Source organism: Numida meleagris, chromosome 23, assembly GCF_002078875.1.
Source record: "Numida meleagris isolate 19003 breed g44 Domestic line chromosome 23, NumMel1.0, whole genome shotgun sequence".
Lineage (NCBI taxonomy): Eukaryota > Metazoa > Chordata > Aves > Galliformes > Numididae > Numida > Numida meleagris.
This window is the reverse complement of record NC_034431.1, coordinates 5,761,083-5,777,935: the sequence shown is the minus strand read 5'-3', so window position 1 is coordinate 5,777,935 and position 16,853 is coordinate 5,761,083. Positions and strand designations below refer to the sequence as shown.

Here is a 16,853-nt window from a genome sequence, read left to right as displayed (position 1 = left end):
CCCTATGCCTGCATGCCCTCACAGGAGTGGGGACACACTCACACCTGTGTGTTCCCCTAATTTTTGTGGAGTATTTTTCTCCCCAGGAATCCTGGTAGGGCCTTTTTGAGTAATCTGAAAGGCAGGTGGAGCAGCTTGTAGTTTAGCTCATGCTCTGTGATACAGGTAGAAGAACATGTGTCTGAGTTGGGAAGTCATGGGCGGTTTGAAGTGGAAATCCATCAGAATTCTGGAGCCTCCTCAGAGTCCTGAGGACTTGCCCCCTGTTTGGCAGCCTCCTCTGATGGCTACCATTGTAAGGAGGGAACAGAGCTGCTGTCTGATGGGAACAAGCTGCAGTGTGTGGGCAGTGCTAAGCTGTGCTCTCTCTTGCTTGCAGGTTCTCTCCCTTCTGGGCCCAGGAGTAGTTCTTCCGCACCAGCCAGCAACCAACCAGCCTCTAGCACCATGAACCCCAACATGCCTTTTACTTCCTCTCCAGATCCATCTCCCTCCCAGAACCCCCTTTCTCTGATGATGTCTCAGATGTCCAAATATGCCATGCCCAGCTCCACACCACTCTACCACAATGCCATCAAAACCATTGCCACCTCTGATGACGAGCTGCTGCCAGACAGGCCCATGCTTCCACCTGGAAGTATGGCAGGTATGTGTCTGTAGGGCTGGGCTGCTGTGTTGGTGTGTTCCCTCACCAACTTCCTTCTCAAATAGCTGAAATTTGCCCTTGTTTCTAAGAGTCACATCACTTCTCCACCGTGTTTCCATCAGCTTTTGGCTTGGCTGTGCTGCCCGGATGGACACAGCCCAGCCCGGCACACTTCTCCCATGAGCTCTGGAAGCTTTCAAAACATCTTTGACCCAGTGTGGATGTGTTGGCCCTGGGTTTTCACTGCAGGTGGAGATGTCTCAGGCCCAGGATGAGGCACAAGGCCGCTGCTTGGAATCTGCAGCAGTAGGGGGATGCTCAGAGTAGGGCTTGGGAGCCTGGCGGCTTTCAATGGAGCCCAGGTGCCTGCACAAGCAAGGCTGTATCTTGGCACAGTTGTGATTTCAGTAAGCGACAGCCAGATACGCTTCACTAGCTGGTGGCACTGATGAGGACAGCTAGGCAAATGATTGCTTCTCGTCATTCTGTGCTCGGTATGAAGGGGAAGGGGAATTCCAGCAGGCTGTACCACTTGGTGCTGGGGTTTAAACCTATCTGATAAATATTTTCGGTGGTTTTCAAAGTGAAAAATCAACTTGTTGACTCTCTGGCTGCTAAGAAGTCATTTAGTTTGGCCACGAGCATGCAAATGCACCTGCTGCCTCTCAAACTGAGCCTTTTTGCGAACAGTTTGCTCTGCTGTACTGATGAGCCCGTTTGTCCCTCCTGGACAGCACTTGTCTTGGGATGCTGACACTTCTGTCTTGTTGCTTCTTGCCACTCAGCAGTGTGTGATCAGAGGAGGAGCTGGAAGGCTGTGGTAAAGGGTCACTCCTCTGTGGGGCACTGCAGTGAGCAAAGCTAGAATAGTTCTGCGCTGTTTGTGGGCTTGGGGAGCTGAAGTTTGGAGCCCTTCTTTCGGATGTTGATGCTTTGCAAGTCCTTCTTGTGTGCCCTTACTTGGAGCTCAGGGCTTTCTGAGCAGTAGGGCCTGGTAGGCTCTGCAGGGTGTGGATTTTGCAGCCTCAGGAGGTCTGTGGGTAGAGTTAACTCTCCTCTCTTTTTCCACTCCTTAGGTGTGACAGGGAATCAGACGAATCAGCTGCACTTGAACTCCGTGGGACCTGGATCCTCCCAGAGCCCCATGGGAATTAACCTGCCTGGTCAGCAGCCTCTTTCCCACGAACCACCCCCTACTTCTATGATGTCCTCCCCGAACCCGCTAGGCTCCAACATTCCTATGCACCCGAGTGCGCCAGGGGCAGGTGTGCCCCCCCAGAACCCCATGATGCTGCCCCCAGGGCCGCAGGACTCGCTCAACCAGCAGTGCGGCCCCGTGCCCAACAGTTCACAGATGATTCCTTCCAACCAGCTCGTGTTCCCCCGCATGCAGCAGCCCCACAACGCCATGCAGTCTCCTGCGGGAAGCATGCCCATGGCCCCTGGTGGGGCGGGTGGCCCTGGCATGCAGCAGCATTTCCCACCGGGTATGTCGTTGCCACCTGAGGACCTTCCTACCCAGCAGCCCGGCCAGATGCCTCCTCAGCAGCACATGATGGGCAAGAACATCCCTCCTCGGATCGGCGAGCCCTACCCAGCTGTGCTTCCCGGGGTGGCATCGGTACTGAACGATCCTGAGCTCAGTGAGGTCATCCGCCCCACCCCCACGGGCATCCCCGAGTTTGACCTCTCCAGGATCATCCCATCGGAGAAGCCAAGCAGCACCTTGCAGTATTTCCCCAAGAGTGACAGCCAAGCACCCAAATCACAGCCTTCCAACCTCCACCTCATGAACCTGCAGAACATGATGGCTGATCAGCCCCCCGTGCGGCCAGGTATGAATGCCCCCAGCCTCCCGGGGCAGCAGGGCGTGCAGAGGGGACTCGGCATGCCCATGTGCCATCCTGGACAAGTGCCCATGCTGGGCAGGACAGGCATACCGCCCCAGCAAGGCATGATGGGCAACAGCATGCACCAGGGCATGATGTCTCCGCAGCAGAGCCTGATGGCCCAGCAGAATTTCATGCTGATGCAGGCCAAGCAGAGGAGCATGTCTGTGTCGGGGGAGATGTATGCCCAGACAGGACACATCATGTCACCTCAGGGCTCACTTATGGGGCCCCCACCACAGCAGAACCTAATGGTCACGCACCAGATGAGGCAGAGGAGCGTCTCCCTGGACAGCCAAATGAGTTACATCCCCGGGCCGGGGAACATGGCTAACCTGCCTTTCTAAAGCATGGGCCTGATTGTACAAATGTTTTTAAACCTTTCGTTGGGGGCGGGTTGGGGGCCAACGCCAGTGGAGGACACCAAGCGGGATGCTTTTCATATCGGATTTGCCTCTATACAGAAAACCAGATGTGCAGTAAAACTTGATGTGAATTGGGGTTTTGTTTTTTTTTTTTTTCCTTTCTTTTTCGGGGGGAAGGAGAGGGTGGAGGGACTGGGAGTGGGGCTGTTAATTTTGAACCCTGTGTGGTGACCAGGGACTTCCAGACCCTGTGGCAGTTTATTATTTTCCTCCGTCAAATGTTTTTCTTTCCTTGTTTTTGTTTTGTTTTGTTCTTTGTTTGTTTGCTTGTTTGTTTTGTTGTTTTGGTCTGTTTCCTTCTCTCTCCTTTTTTTTTTCCTTTTAAGCAACCAAACTGTGTAAGAGGGTTTTGGGAACTAGCTGTAAATAGGTCGCTGAGAAAGGCAAAACTTGTGCTGGTTTTTAATTGTTCTGTATTTCTGTGTTTTAATAGAAGCCTCAAAACATGTTTAAGAAAAAAAAAAAAAAGAAAAAAATTGCTAAAGGCAACAGTGTACAAGGATTGAAAGCTTTCCTTGAGGGGGGGCAGGAGGATCCTCCAGGGTGTGCAGGGCATTGGGAGATCCCATTATAGAGTGACTCTTTGCGTTTGAATGGTTTGCACGTGCAGGGTGGTTCCTTGCAGATCTCAGGCCCCTGTGGAGGCTGTGCTGGGCACAAGAGCACAGCTGGTGACTGAGGAGCGCTGGGCAGGTCAGAGCTGCGGCCCCAGTCACTGGAACAGTGCTCATTTGGTCAGGCAGGGCTGTAGCTCCTTAGGACACAGCTGTCACTGCTGCTTTGGTTGTGAAAGGGAAGATGCCAGCTGGCTGACACGGATGCAGCAACGATCCAGGCTCTGCCGGTAATCACATGCGGGGCCTGAAGGTCTCCATCAGCCACGTTGTCTCTGGGCCTTTCCTTTCCCTGCATGCAAGGTGGTGTGTAGGGATGGAGGGTCTCTGACGTGAGCTGGGTGTTTCATTCTTGTGCTTCCAGGAGAGGCTAGCTGGGAACTCTGCTCTTCTGCAGCCTTCCTACACCAGTCCTTTACCACCCATCGCCCTCCATGACCACGCCGCATCCCCTCTCTCTCTCTCTGCTGTTGATGGGTCTCCCAGGTCTCCCACGTCTTCCTTCCTCATGCTGCCCTCATCCAGGCTTTCACAGGTGGTTTCTGCTTCTTCTTGCCCTGAGCTCCCTGCAGCAGCCCTGTCCTACAGCACTGGGGAGCCACTGTTGTTGAAGATCATAGAACGGCTCAGGTTGGAGGGGACATCAAAGCCCACCCAGTGCCACCCCCCGGCCATGGGCAGGGCTGCCCCCACCAGCTCAGGCTGCCCAGGGCCCCATCCCACCTGGCCTTGAGTGCCTGCAGGGAGCTGTACCTGCGTGCAGTGCTGCATTTCTGAATCAGAGTTGTCTTGTGCGATGTCAGCTCTGTGCCATGAGCTGTCCACAGGCTGCTCCATGTTTCTGATAGAAGAGGCTGAGGTTCTTATTCCTAGGCTGGTGGAAGCTGTTTGAACAACGCAGGCTTTTCTGGATGTGCTTCGCCCTCCCCATCCTCCATTTTGTAAGGTCTTCCTGCACGCAGCACTGGTGTTTTTTCCTGTATTTGTTCACTGAAGGGACTGTAGGATAAAGCACGTGCCCTTCTGCACACACAGGGTCTTTGGATCTCTGCAGGGACCCCATTCCAGCATGGTGTACCCCATGGGTATCCCACTGTGAACTCAGGGCATTTGATTGCCACATGAACACCAGTTGGAGGATTATCTCTGCAAAACCGGACTTTGCTTACTACCTCTCTTGTAGCAGCACTCGCTTTTCCCTATTTGATGCCACAGGAGGAAAGGGAGACTGTCAAGGAGGGAGGGAATGGCAGAGCTTTTTGTCATCTTGCAAGCTGCTAGGAAAAGCTGTCGGTTGCTGGAATGTCAGCTCAGTGGCTGTGTTGGTCAGATCTGTAATAAGATGTATCCACATAATCTAATGAGGAATACCTTGAGCCAGTGGGATATTTTGTAGAGAGCAGTACGAGGTTGGAAGTGCGGCTCTGGATTTGAGAAGGGACTTCACTCTGGTCTTGTGCTTTGTGTTATGATCTGACTGAGCATCATTTTCAAAGGAACAATCCCAGAAAGTGCTCGTCCCTGCCTTGGCATTTAGGGCAAAGAGAAATAGTCTTCAACCCAGGGCTAATGCTTTGGACCTGATGTTGTAGCTGTTTGGATTCTCCATCCTTTCAGAGTGTGCATTTCATGTGGGAGGATGTGGCTTTAACACATGCAGCTTTTTCTCAAGTGGCCTGAAAGGCTGTGGCTTCTCTTGGCTGCACCTCGGGGTGCTGGCTGCCGGTATTTTCTTGTAAACATCCAAATACCACTGCCGGCCCCCTACCCTGCTCATCACCCACCAGCCAGTCTCAGTTAATTTTAAGCCATACTATTTTCTATAAAAGGAAAGTTTTTTGTTTGTCTGTAGACAGCTGTTCTATTGGCCCAGTTGAGATCTCTGCCTGCCGGTACCTTCCCTGCAGTCCCTGGGCAGCCTGACAGCAGGAGGGAGACCTGTCCTCCAGTGGTGAATGACTCAGAAGTAAAGCCTTTCAACTCAGCAGGCCTGTATACAAAAGGGAAATCCTGGCATTATTTCAGAGCTGCGGACTTCAGAGCAGCAGTCAGGGTTCTCCTGCAAAATCTTGCTGCCCCAAAGCCAGCCAGCCCTACCCCGACTGCTGTGATGGGTGAACCGTGGGGAGAGGAGGTGCTGCAGAGCACCTCTGCCTGGACATTGCTCCCAGCTGTGCCCGAGAGCAGCACTAACCCTATCAGACCGGGGCAGTTTGCCGTCAGCTGGTTGCCCGCTGCTGTGAGCTGTGTCTAGTCTCATGTCTCGTAGTTTATTGCTCAGCATCTCAGCTTGAGTTCTGTGTACTGACTCCACCTAATCGCAGTAAAAGGTTTGCCCATGTTTTAACCATGACGTTGCAGTGTTCTTCAGCTCCAAAAAGTAAACATTGGGAAACAGCATCTTTCAGTCAAATAATCAAGCACCTGGAATTAGCTTTCACATTGAGGTAATGGTGACTGACCTGTTCTCTATCATCCCATGGAGAAACTTCCCCAGTCATTTTGTACCATTATATAAATATATATATAAATATAAATATATAAATACAATATGTGAAGACATCTTATTGGTTTTTATTTGAAACAATTTTTAGGCTTGTTTTTGGGTATCTGTGCTGCCTGTAATGTATTGACCTGTTTTATAGGTGCCTTTTTATTAAAAAGACAAATTTCAAAACCTGACCTCGTGCCTGTTATCCGTGGTCTGTGTGATGTCCCGCAGGGTTGCAAGCAGGTGTGCACAGCATGCAGCCTGGAGGAGCTCAGTTAATGTCACCTGGGGTGGCACAGCACTGATGAGGGTGCTCACCTGGCCCCAGTGTAAATAACTTTGAGAGAAGAGCTCTTCTGGGATGCAAGAGTTACCTGTGTCCAGTGTATGCTGACAGTCCACCCCAGTTGGAACTTCCCTGCTGTGAAATTCAGGGCATCCCCTGCTCTCAGCAGAGTCAGCCATGTGGTGCCTCCCATAGTCTGCATGGAGTGGATGGTGTGGACCTCCTCAGCTCCTTGCATGCTGCTGCCTCTTCCAGGTGGGAGCAGGACCTGACTACGCAGCTTGATGTGGTTCGTTGACGTATTGAGGATTTTGCTGCCTGAGTCTGGGCTGTGCTGTTGTTCTGTCCCATCCTCTGCTGTGCCAGCCCATCCTGTAGCCCGTGGGTGTCCAACCTTTTGGCTTCCCTGGGTTGCATGTACATAGGTTGCTCTGAAAGTAATGCCTCCTGTATATTTCCATGGAAACTACAGCTGCTACAATGAGCACAGTAACTCTGCTTGGTAGAGCCAATTCTCAGCTACAACACACTATTTTTTCAGTGTAGTCGCCACCAAGACCTATGCATTCTGTTTGGTCTCCAGAAATGTTCACCAAGCATCAATGGATGTCAGTGAGCGACATCTTTTCTGCATGGAGGAACTCAATGACACACCTTTGCTTCATCCACACGTCCATGTCGGACACCATTGTGTCAGCCTGCCCCTCTGCTGCCATCTGTCACACGGTAACAACATGGAACGGGATATGGGTGGGAAGGTTCCACCTCTACTGCCATACCACCACCATCCGCCTCTGATGTTGTGGGTCAACGTCATAAAACAGGAGGCATTACTTTCGGAGCAGCCCTCATAAAACATACAGTGTAGTCAATATATGTAAGTAACAAAACTTATTTTAACCTTTAATATTTTTATTGAAACAGTAAAAAGAGCAACAAGGCCATCGAAGTAGTGGGATATATGATGATGATGTGAAGCTAACGCGTCAGTCTGGTTCGGTGGCAATGGCTGCAGTTTGCAGAGAGGTCTCATGGTGTTGGTCAGAGATTTTTGAGGAATTATTACTCGTTGTCTTGTGCTTCATCCCTGAACATGGATGAACATGAAAATGTCCGTGCTGCCAAAACCCCATGCCCTGGTTTCAGCCCACACAGTGCCCATGGCACAGTGTGGGTCAGGGCTGCCACCATGATGGCACAGGGCCACGGGTTGGACGTGGCTGCTCTCGCTTCTGTAGCTTGGAACAGTCCTTCTTCAGCTGCTGTCCGTGAGAAACAGCCTCATTTTCCTCTGTTCCCTGTTGCTGTGGATCCTGTCCCAGCACTGTTTGAGCACACCTGCTCCCAGCCACCCCTCCTGGGCAGCGGTGGGTGACGGAGCGGGGCCCAGCTGCAAGCGCTGGGTGATCAGGGTAAGGACCCAGGTCCTCTTCTCGGTAAGGAAAATGAAACCGTGTGTGAGTCACAGCGAGCTGCACGAGGGCGTGCGGGGAGCCCCTGCTCTGCAGCACTCCCAGGCACGCGTTCATTCATGCGTTTGCTGGCTTGTGCTTCGTGCACGCTTCGCTGCCTGTCACGGCCCCGTGGCCGCTGTGTGGGGCAGGGTGCTCTGCTGAAACACCCCAGCGATGTCCCCTGGGTGGCTCGGTTGCCTCATGAGGAATAGGAAGCCGTGTGCTGCTGTAGGAGATGCTCTGCAGGGCTGGGCTGGCCCCTGCTGGGCTGTTCTTTCTGTAAATGCCTTACATTTTAGGAGTTTCCTTGTCATGTCAGAATCGTATTCAGATCTCTGCCTGAGCTGGGCAGTCTGATGTGACCCATTCCGTGACGACCGCTGTCTGCAGTGTGACTGGGTATGGTGAAGTTAGGCTGTGACTGCGCTTTGTGTTAATGGGTTGAACTTCAGAGTGGATTTAGACACACAAATCCCTCCTGCAGCGGCAAAACTGGTGTTGTTCCAGCTACATATAAGCAGTGAGGTGAGTAGAACAGCAGATTTTAATGCGTTCCAGTGGTTAGGGTCATTCCTGTATGACAGCATGTGTGTGACTGTCATTAACTGGAGGCCAGAGCAACGCTTAACTAATGAGAAAAATGTAAGGAAGCAACACTGTGTACGGGCTGACACATCACTTTGACTTACTAGGAAGCAGCAAGCTGCACAAGTCTGTTGGGGCTGCCCTGTGTGCCAGCTTGTGGCGTCATAATCAGTGATGGTATAAACCTGCCACTCTTGTTTAGGACCAACTTGTTATCGAGAAGCCCTGACCCAGGCAGTTGCTGGATGCTCGTGGTCCAGGGCAAGATCAGCACTCAGGATTGTTCTGCGTGAACCTGGATACTGGATGCACCCCACCTCTAAAGGCCCTGTGTGTACAGGTGGAACAAAAATATCTGAAAGCACAGTTCTGAGCAAAATGCAATGCTGCCTCTCAGCCCACTGAAAACAAACAGAAATGATGCAAATTAGGTCATCTTCTTCTATGTTTTACCTTACTCTGGGGCAAAACGCACAAAGCGATGTACAATGAGCTGCAAAAAGAAAAGGGGGAAAAAAAAAGGTTACACCTTCAGCCTCACAGAGACGCGTGGTTCATTTTCTCCGTGCTCAGTCACAAGACTGAAGCCATCTGTTCAGTCATCTTCCCTAGAAGAAAGCTTTTGCATACTCAGGCATTTACTTCAGCAAGTAGCTCACCGTAGCTATGAACAAATCAAGTGAACAGGAAAGGATGTGGCTGATGTCAGGAGAGGAATCTGCAGCAGTCAAGTCCGAGTCCATATCCTGGCATCCCGGAGTGAGCTGTGCTGGGAAAAGCGACGTGCTGTGACTGGGTGGCAGGACGTCACGCAGCGGGAGGAGCAATATTCCATCCAGAGACTGTCTGGCCTTTGCCACTGGGATGAGCTCTGGGTACCCTGATGGTCTTACCTGCATCTCTTGCTCTAGCTGTCATGGTAATTGTCCCCCATTGCTTCCTTTGGGCATGTCTCCAGTGATGTGAGCAGGTGAAATGGGAACCAGCTTTGTCCTTTCCTCAGTCCTCGCTCGCTGATGCAGCTCCACTTCCACTTGGCTGTGCGTTTTTCCTGCCCCCGCCCCGTGACTCAGTCTTGCATCTGGCTCTGTGCACAGGACTCCTGCAGTCAATTTGGTGATGGAGATGTGGTAACAACAGGTTCAACCTGCTTTGGTCCCTCCATCCCTGCCAGGCTGACAATGGGACAGTCAGCATTTGCCAACAGCTGCCAGACAGATTTCGGAATGTACGTGAACCAGAAGGAACCACAGAAGTTATCTGGTGGGATTAGGGTGTTAGGTGGCTATCAGACCTCGGTTTCCTGAGGAATGAAGAGAGTGGTGAGGACACTTGTGAAACTTAGGACTGGGACACAGCACATATGTGCTGGACAGGCATGGCCAGGCCATTTCTGCCCTGCAGCAACCTGTCTGAGTTAGAAAGTGGAGATAGAGGTGGTGTTGTCAGACTCGATTCCGCTGCCTTTCCTTGTCACCTCTAGGATCTCTTGTAGGGTCTCCTGGCTTATGCAGCCGAGCTCGTGCAGGATCCGGAAGAAGTCGTTACGGAACTTGACTCCAATGAAGGCGTAAAGGATGGGGTTGAGGCAGCAGTGCGTGAAGCCAATGGCCTCTGTCACCATGATGGCAGTGTCCAGCTGATCTTCCAGGAGGCAGTTCTTGGTGAAGGTTTCTAGCTTGGTAAGGGTGTTCAGAAAGATGACAATGTGGTACGGGCTCCAGCAGAGCAGGAACACACCGGTGACCAGGATGGCTACGCGGACAGCTTTTTGCCTTTGCAGGCGTTGGGACTGGCACAGAGTCCGGACGATGGCCATGTAGCAGTAACACATGACCAGCAGGGGCATGAAGAAACCCACGCTGTGGTACAGGAAGCGAGTTGCCAGCCACACGTTGTTGCCGTGAATCCCAGCCTCTGGAAAATAGCAAATGCTGCGGTTGCTCTCGTCTGTCCAGACTTCCATGAAGATGAGATCGGGTAAGGTCAAGAGCAGGGAGGAGAGCCAGATGGCCGTGCAGGTGAGGTGGATGGAGCGAGCTCTGCGTTTGCGGTAGGTATGGATTGCGTACACGATGGCCAAGTAGCGGTCCACCGCGATGCACCCCAGCAGCATGCTACTGCAGTAGAAATTGATCTTGTGGACAGCACTGAGGATCTTGCAGAGGAAGGTCCCAAATACCCACCCAGCCAGGCTTTCAACCACGCTGAAGGGGAAGGTGAGCAGCAGGGCCAGGTTGGCCAGGGTGAGGTGGAAGAGGAAGTTTTCAGTGGTTGTTCGAGACCGCTTGAACCTCTCTAAAATGACAAGGACCAGGGCGTTGCCCACAGTTCCCAACACAAACATAAGCAGATAGGTGAGCGGTATGAAGACCTTTCTGAAGGGGTCTCTCTGGTTGCCAACCACAGATGAGGCTGGATTGAAGCAGAAGTAGCCTTCCAAAGAAGGAGTGCTGTTCTCAGCCTCGTAGTAACCGCTCAGCTCCACCTGGCTCTGGGGAACAGACAGAGTCTGGTTACAGGAGGGCAGTTTCAGAACAGAAGAACCCAGTCACCCAGATCTCCCACTGTGAAGGGCTGCGCACTCCCTAACCATTAACTAGCACACTTGGGGATATTCTGGCATTCAGAGAACCACTTTCAACTTCTGTTTTTTTTTTTTCTGAGCTACCTGCTGGAGGCATTTGCTTTTTCACTACGCGCAGAACTCTTCTCTCACTTTTTTTTCCACCTACTTGTAGCACAGCCTGTCCTGCCTGCTCACAGGTACGAAGCGGCCGGAGGAGTGAATGCATCAGAGGCACTGGAGTGCCACAGCTCCAGGGATGATTCTGGAGAGGGAAATCTGCTCTGCAGGTGAACCCTGCGGTTCTGAATTAATTGCAGTCAAAGCCAGAAAGGGAATCTGAAAACACCACTCAGACCTTGGGCTGACAGCCGGTAAGGAAAGCATGGTAGAGCTGCTGCAGATGGTGGGCATGCTCTGTCCTCAGGCACTTGGCAGAAACTTGGTGCTAACAAAAGCAAAGGGCTCAGATGTGCACTCAGCACGGGAGGCTTGTGGCAAGCTCAGCCGTCACTGACAAAACGGGAAGAGCTCCACAGCAGTTGTTGTGCACTCCCCCACCCACAGCCTCTCTGGAGACCAGCCCTGAGACTACAGCATCAACCACAGAGGAAGTCTTTGCTTGCTGCTTTCATACCTTTCACTGCCAGCTGTAGCCATTTGCACCTGCTGCTCCTTCACTCGGCAGCCAAAGTTCCCATCTAAAAATACTAGCCCTGCTTTAGACAGATTTAGAGCTAATTTGGGGGGATTTTTTGCCCTTTCGTCTTCTCCCTGCATGTGCTAAGTCAAGTGACTGCAAGTAACCTGAAGTTCTGCACCGTACCTTGTTAGAAAGGGTGACTGTGTTTATTCTCAGTTAAAAGCCTTCCCCAAGTGATGTGCTGGGTGCCTCTGCAAGCAGCCTTCTCAGGTAAGGAGCTGATGTGGCAGTGCTCAGCTCAAACTGCTGCACTGCTGAAACCATGTATGCGGCTTTGAGGGGAGCCTGGGGGTGTTGAAGAAGCACAAGTCTACAGAGCATTACTGAATGTGAATGAAAGGCTTAGGTGGTCCTCAAGAAGTGGAAGGTAGGAGGGCAAGCAAGCCCTTGGGGAAAGTGTCAATCATGGAATGGTTTCAGTTGGAAGGGACCCTCCAAGGCCGCCTGGTGCCACTCCCTGCAGTGCACAGGGACACCCACAGCTCCATCAGTGCTCACAGCCCCGTCCAGCCTGACCTTGGCTGTCTGCAGGGACGGGGCACCACCGCCTCTCTGGGCAATTCGGCACAATGACCAAACAGGGCTGCTCAGGACTTGGGGTAATCATTCTAGAGAATCCCAAAGGAAACATGTTGGAACAGGCATAGCTTAACTGGAGGGAAGTTGAACAGTGCCAGTTTTAAAGGGAAAAATGAGATGATGGGCAGTGGCTGGGTGTGCTGGCCAGAATGCTGGAGCGCTGCATGGAACTACACCAGCTGCAGGAGAGAGGCGTATGTGTTGTTAAATGGCTTTGGCTGCAGAATGGTTTCCAGCATCACCCTACAGTCAGAGCTGGAGGTGCAGAGGCCACTATCAGCCACCATCTGATTGCAGATAAGATGGCAGGTAGGGCTCTTACTGTAAGCCACTCGCCACGGGCAGAGGAAGTGTGCACAGAGCTGTATCTGAAGCGTCCTCTCATGTGCATCTCCGAGCAGCGAGTGTGGGTGGGAGCAGACAGAGATGAGTTGAAGATGAACATGAAAGGATGAAAAGCGTGTATCCAGGCTCAGATTGGAAAGGCAGATGACCTGAGCCGGAGGAGATGCACCGAAAGCGACAAGCCAAGGCTTGTGCTGTGATTACTCCTTCCAGACTGGAAGCAGGTGGCCACCTGACCTGGCAAAAGTCTGCACGTGGGCACCTTTGCAAAGGTAGTAACAGCCAGAGCAATTTGTGTGTGTGCACTGCAGGGGAAACACGATCGTAAAGTGGGGCCTTTTCCTGAAACTAAGCAGTAAAATGCATGCTCGAGGCCGTGGCAATGGGAGGCACGATCCTGTCGCACTCTTTGTTCAGGGATCCCCTCTGTCTCACGCTGCAGAGTCATGCAGGCCTCCTCTGCACATCAGATGCTTTTCTCAGTTCTGCATAACTGCCAGCAGTCAAAACATTTGCCTGCAGAAGAGCAGCAGCCTGTGTGCTATTAGGGATTTTCCAAGTGACTCATTCCCTTAGAACCCATCCAGGGCCAGGAGAAGCATCTCACATTCCCAAAGCCTTAAAACAGAAATTGCCCACATCGGTGTGCAGCTCTGCAGGCTACTGACAGCGATCCTGCTCCTCAGCTCTCTAGGTGCTGAAGGAGAGAAACACATATATAAGAGCAAACACCACGCTCCTGTCGTGCAGGTGCTCTTTTGCCTTTTGAGCCATGTTGGCTCTGTGATAAGAATTGGCCTTCAGTACCACAGCAGACCACACGGAGATCTCAGTGGTCCTTCTGCAATGTTTTTCTCTCTCTAGTCTGCAGCTGAGGAAGGTTAAGCGGGCAAAGTTTTCTTGCTATGGAGAATTGGGGTCGCAATTTTTGCTGCGTTACTTTTCCACAAAGTTCCACAGATAACTGGGCAGCAAAGCTTAAGTCAGGGCTCCCACTTGCTGGGCACTACTGAGATAAATGCCCTCTCAGTGCAAACATTCCAATTGTTTTCAGCCTGCATTTGTCCTGTTGGTCAGCTGGTCCTTTCCTGTTAGTGCAGGTCTGTGTCGCTGCTTTGTTAGAGCAGGTTTGAGGCCTTTTTTGCAGTTCTCTTTGGACACGCTGTTGATGCAAGCACTGAGTGTGGCAACGTGTGCCACCCCCAAATCACATGTGGCACTGGTGTGTGATCTATGGCCTGTTCCAGGGAGGAACAAGCCCCGTTTGTCATGGATTTTTTATGCTAGATAAATTAGAACAAACAAAAAGTGTAGGGAAGGCCCCTCCCCAGCCAGTTCTTCTCTCTCTTCCCTAATGTATAGGAAAGAGACAGAAAAATTGGTAAAAATTAAATCCAGCATTTCTCTCTGGGACAGAAAATAAACAAAAACTGAGGTCTGCTGCACAGAGCCACGATATGAAAACAGAAGTTCTGAGCTGCAACGTTATAGAACCCGGCTAATGATAGCACTGCTGTGGACTTCCCCTTGGACAGCACAATGCACTCTAAAAGGTACAGCTGCTGTCTTTCACCTGCAACCTTGGGGCAGAGAACTACAGGGCAGAATATACGGTGTCATCACCCTCAGTTAGAAGAAGTGTTTGCAATTTATCTTCCTCGTTTTCAAATTCCCTTCTTGTAAGTTAAGTGCGTATTTCCCTCCCAGCGGAGCCTCGGGCAGCCTGCTCACAGGGAAGCTGGCTTTACACCACATTGTGTCCATGCAAACAGCTGTGCTGAGAGCAGAGATGGGTTTCCCTATGGTATCCCAGCTGGGAAGCGTTTGGAGCAGTGGGCAGCGTGGAACAGAAGATGGCATCGGTCAGGCTCTCCTGGTGAGGCTCTGGCCATTCCCACAGGAGCTGGGGCTTTGGGGCTTTCTGCATGGGAACATTCTGCACCCCCAAATCGTCATAGCTGTAACTGCATTGCATTAGCTCTCCACAAACACAACAGCGTCACTTTTAAGTTCCTTCATCCCTCAAGTCAAGAATTAAGGTACGTGAGGTCTAATTGTGCAGACTTAAGTAATTGCTCAGGTCCTCTTGCTCCTAACAGAAGCCATGAGAAGATGGTGACATTGAAACCAGGTCCTTCAGCCCACCCGCAGCTCTACCAGTTCTACCCCGTTGTCCTCCTCAACAAGCAAAGCCAGGCTGAACTCACCAAGTCATAGGTCTCTGACGAGTAGCTGACAGGCCCCATGGTGTCAGGATCTGCCTCTCCTGCAGCAGGTCAGCAGAAGTTCTTCTTTTTGGGGTGGAGTTAGTCATTTATGTGAGCAGGGAGGGACTCGGCAAGTAACAATAGAGTATTTGCAAGGCAAATGAGCTCCAAGTGAAGGGTAAGCTATTTGGTGTAAAGATTGGCCTCTTGCTTTATCGCTTTTTCTTAAGTGTTTTGATTTTCACAGTGAAGCTTGAAAAATCCACATTCATTTGGTCTATAACGAGAAGATCCATGAAGTCCATAGTTCCATCCTGCAACCCTCAAGGGCTCTTGACTAGTACTGTCCTAGTCCAGGGCAATCTGAAAGCTCTGTGCCCGAAATCTCACCAGGTTCGGATACCCCTCACGTAAGACTTTGCAGACATCATTACTCTCATCTGCACAACCATTATCCTCTGCCAGGGTCTTCCTGGCTACTCCAGCCTCAGGGACCTACAGCTGTTCTCTATCTCCTCCTGCTGCTTTATCCCCTGCTTGCACTCAGGCTGGAGTGCAGAGGTTGTTGATGGTAAGGGCTGCCTCAGTGGCTGCTCTGCAGTTCTGTTGAAGGGCATTAGTTAGCAGAGGCTGCTAACTAATCTAGAAGCTAACTGAAAGTTAACTAATTTGAGGAAGGCAGGCACAAGCGTCCTGGAGCCTCTGTACCAGCAAGTTGCCCGGCAGGAGCCACAGCAGTGAGGAAGGAGACACTACTGTGGCAAGTGCTATTGGACTTTATCTCTTTGTGCTTCTTAGCAGGAAGCATCTCCTAGGCTGTGAGTCCAGCCCTTAGAAGTGGGCTGGGGATGAACAGGCTTCAGGGAACACACTCCAAGGTCACAGGCAACGATTTCCCTTGCAAATACATACTGCACTATGTGATTGCTACCACAGAGAGATGAAGTACAGGATCCATGTGTCACTGCACTGTTAAATGTAGGAAAAGTGACAGAGAGGAGAGCATGGACAAAAAATAAATGGAGATAAAATACTTTTTAATTAAAAACAATGCCATTTTACAGGATACCAGCAGGTAAGCAACTTATAATTGAATAAAACTATAATTAAATCCAACAATAAATATTTGAGGACTGTTTTGGTGTCTGTGCATGGCAGCTCCTGGCTGAACTCTGACCTTCTGCCACAGGTACACTTTCATATTATCACTAACAAAAAATGTTTACTTGTATAAGGTATCCCGATAATAGGAAATTACTCAGCTGTACAAAAAGTTGATAAAATGCATTCCTTGAAGATGGTCTGCTCTATAACTACCAAGCATTTCAACTGACCAGTTTGACACACTACCGACCTTCTGAGCCAGATCTCTTCTCACTCCTGAATCTTCTCCCCTCTGATGTTTGCAGTCATCTCTTTTGCTGTTATCATCACAAATAAAGCTTTGCACACCCAGTCAGATTTACCATCTGTTAACTACTGTTGTCACTTGCTCTTTTAAGGTTGGTGCACACTATTTCCTGCACTTCTCTCTGCACAGTGCGATGCCTAGCTCTGCTGAGAGCTGAGAAAGAGCACCGCTCCCCAGGCAGCATGGCTGTGGCGGAGCAGAGACCTCTCCAGTGGTGACTGCTGTGCCCAATGGCCAGCCAGCAGCACGATACAGGTGAGATGTTCCCCTGGCATGGGAAGGCACAAAATCTGTCTTCACGTTCCTTCTTTTCATGTCGTGCATGGAAGGGGAGCTTCGAAAGAAGAGGGATGTGTCAGGGGTGACGGCTGACATGGCAAGGGGAACACAGCAGAGCGAGTAGTCCTTAATAACGAGGCTTGTTTTTGATGAGAATATGCAAAATGACTACATGAGAAGGGTTGCTAAGCATGACAGAGATGATTGTGCTGTCTGTGGCAGAAACAATGTGATTCTTTTCAAATTAAATGGAATAACTGGAAAAAAAAAACTTTTATTAAGATTCTCTGCTTCTATCTTCAGTGCTTTGATGGAGGTTGGACTCCATTTGGAATCACCCAGCCCCATCCAAACTCTGCAAAGAAAAACACCC

General features: G+C 51.0%; 2 protein-coding genes across 3 annotated transcripts in view; one reads left to right on the top strand and one right to left on the bottom strand.

The window, feature by feature from the left end:
• Positions 1-6,256, top strand: part of BCL9L (B-cell CLL/lymphoma 9 like) — a 40,591-nt gene extending 34,335 nt beyond the window's left edge. For both annotated transcript variants that reach the window (XM_021376193.1, XM_021376192.1), the window contains exons 7-8: positions 380-646; positions 1,723-6,256. In XM_021376193.1, the coding sequence (XP_021231868.1) occupies positions 380-646; positions 1,723-2,882 (1,427 nt within the window). In that variant the 3' untranslated portion in view covers positions 2,883-6,256. The remainder of the gene's footprint in view (positions 1-379; positions 647-1,722) is intronic.
• CXCR5 (C-X-C motif chemokine receptor 5) lies at positions 6,130-15,212 on the bottom strand. The gene is made up of 2 exons (XM_021376197.1): positions 14,791-15,212; positions 6,130-10,884 (listed from the first exon to the last, which is right to left on the bottom strand). The coding sequence occupies exons 1-2, from the start codon at positions 14,827-14,829 to the stop codon at positions 9,808-9,810; spliced, it is 1,116 nt and encodes a 371-aa protein (XP_021231872.1). The 5' UTR covers positions 14,830-15,212; the 3' UTR covers positions 6,130-9,807.

Bases quoted from the DNA above. Each gene is read 5' to 3' on its own strand.
- CXCR5 (XM_021376197.1), bottom strand. From the start codon at position 14,829: ATGGGGCCTGTCAGCTACTCGTCAGAGACCTATGACTTG. The intron at 10,885-14,790 runs GTGAGTTCAGCC...TCTGTTCCCCAG, and splicing joins CGTCAGAGACCTATGACTTG to AGCCAGGTGGAGCTGAGCGG.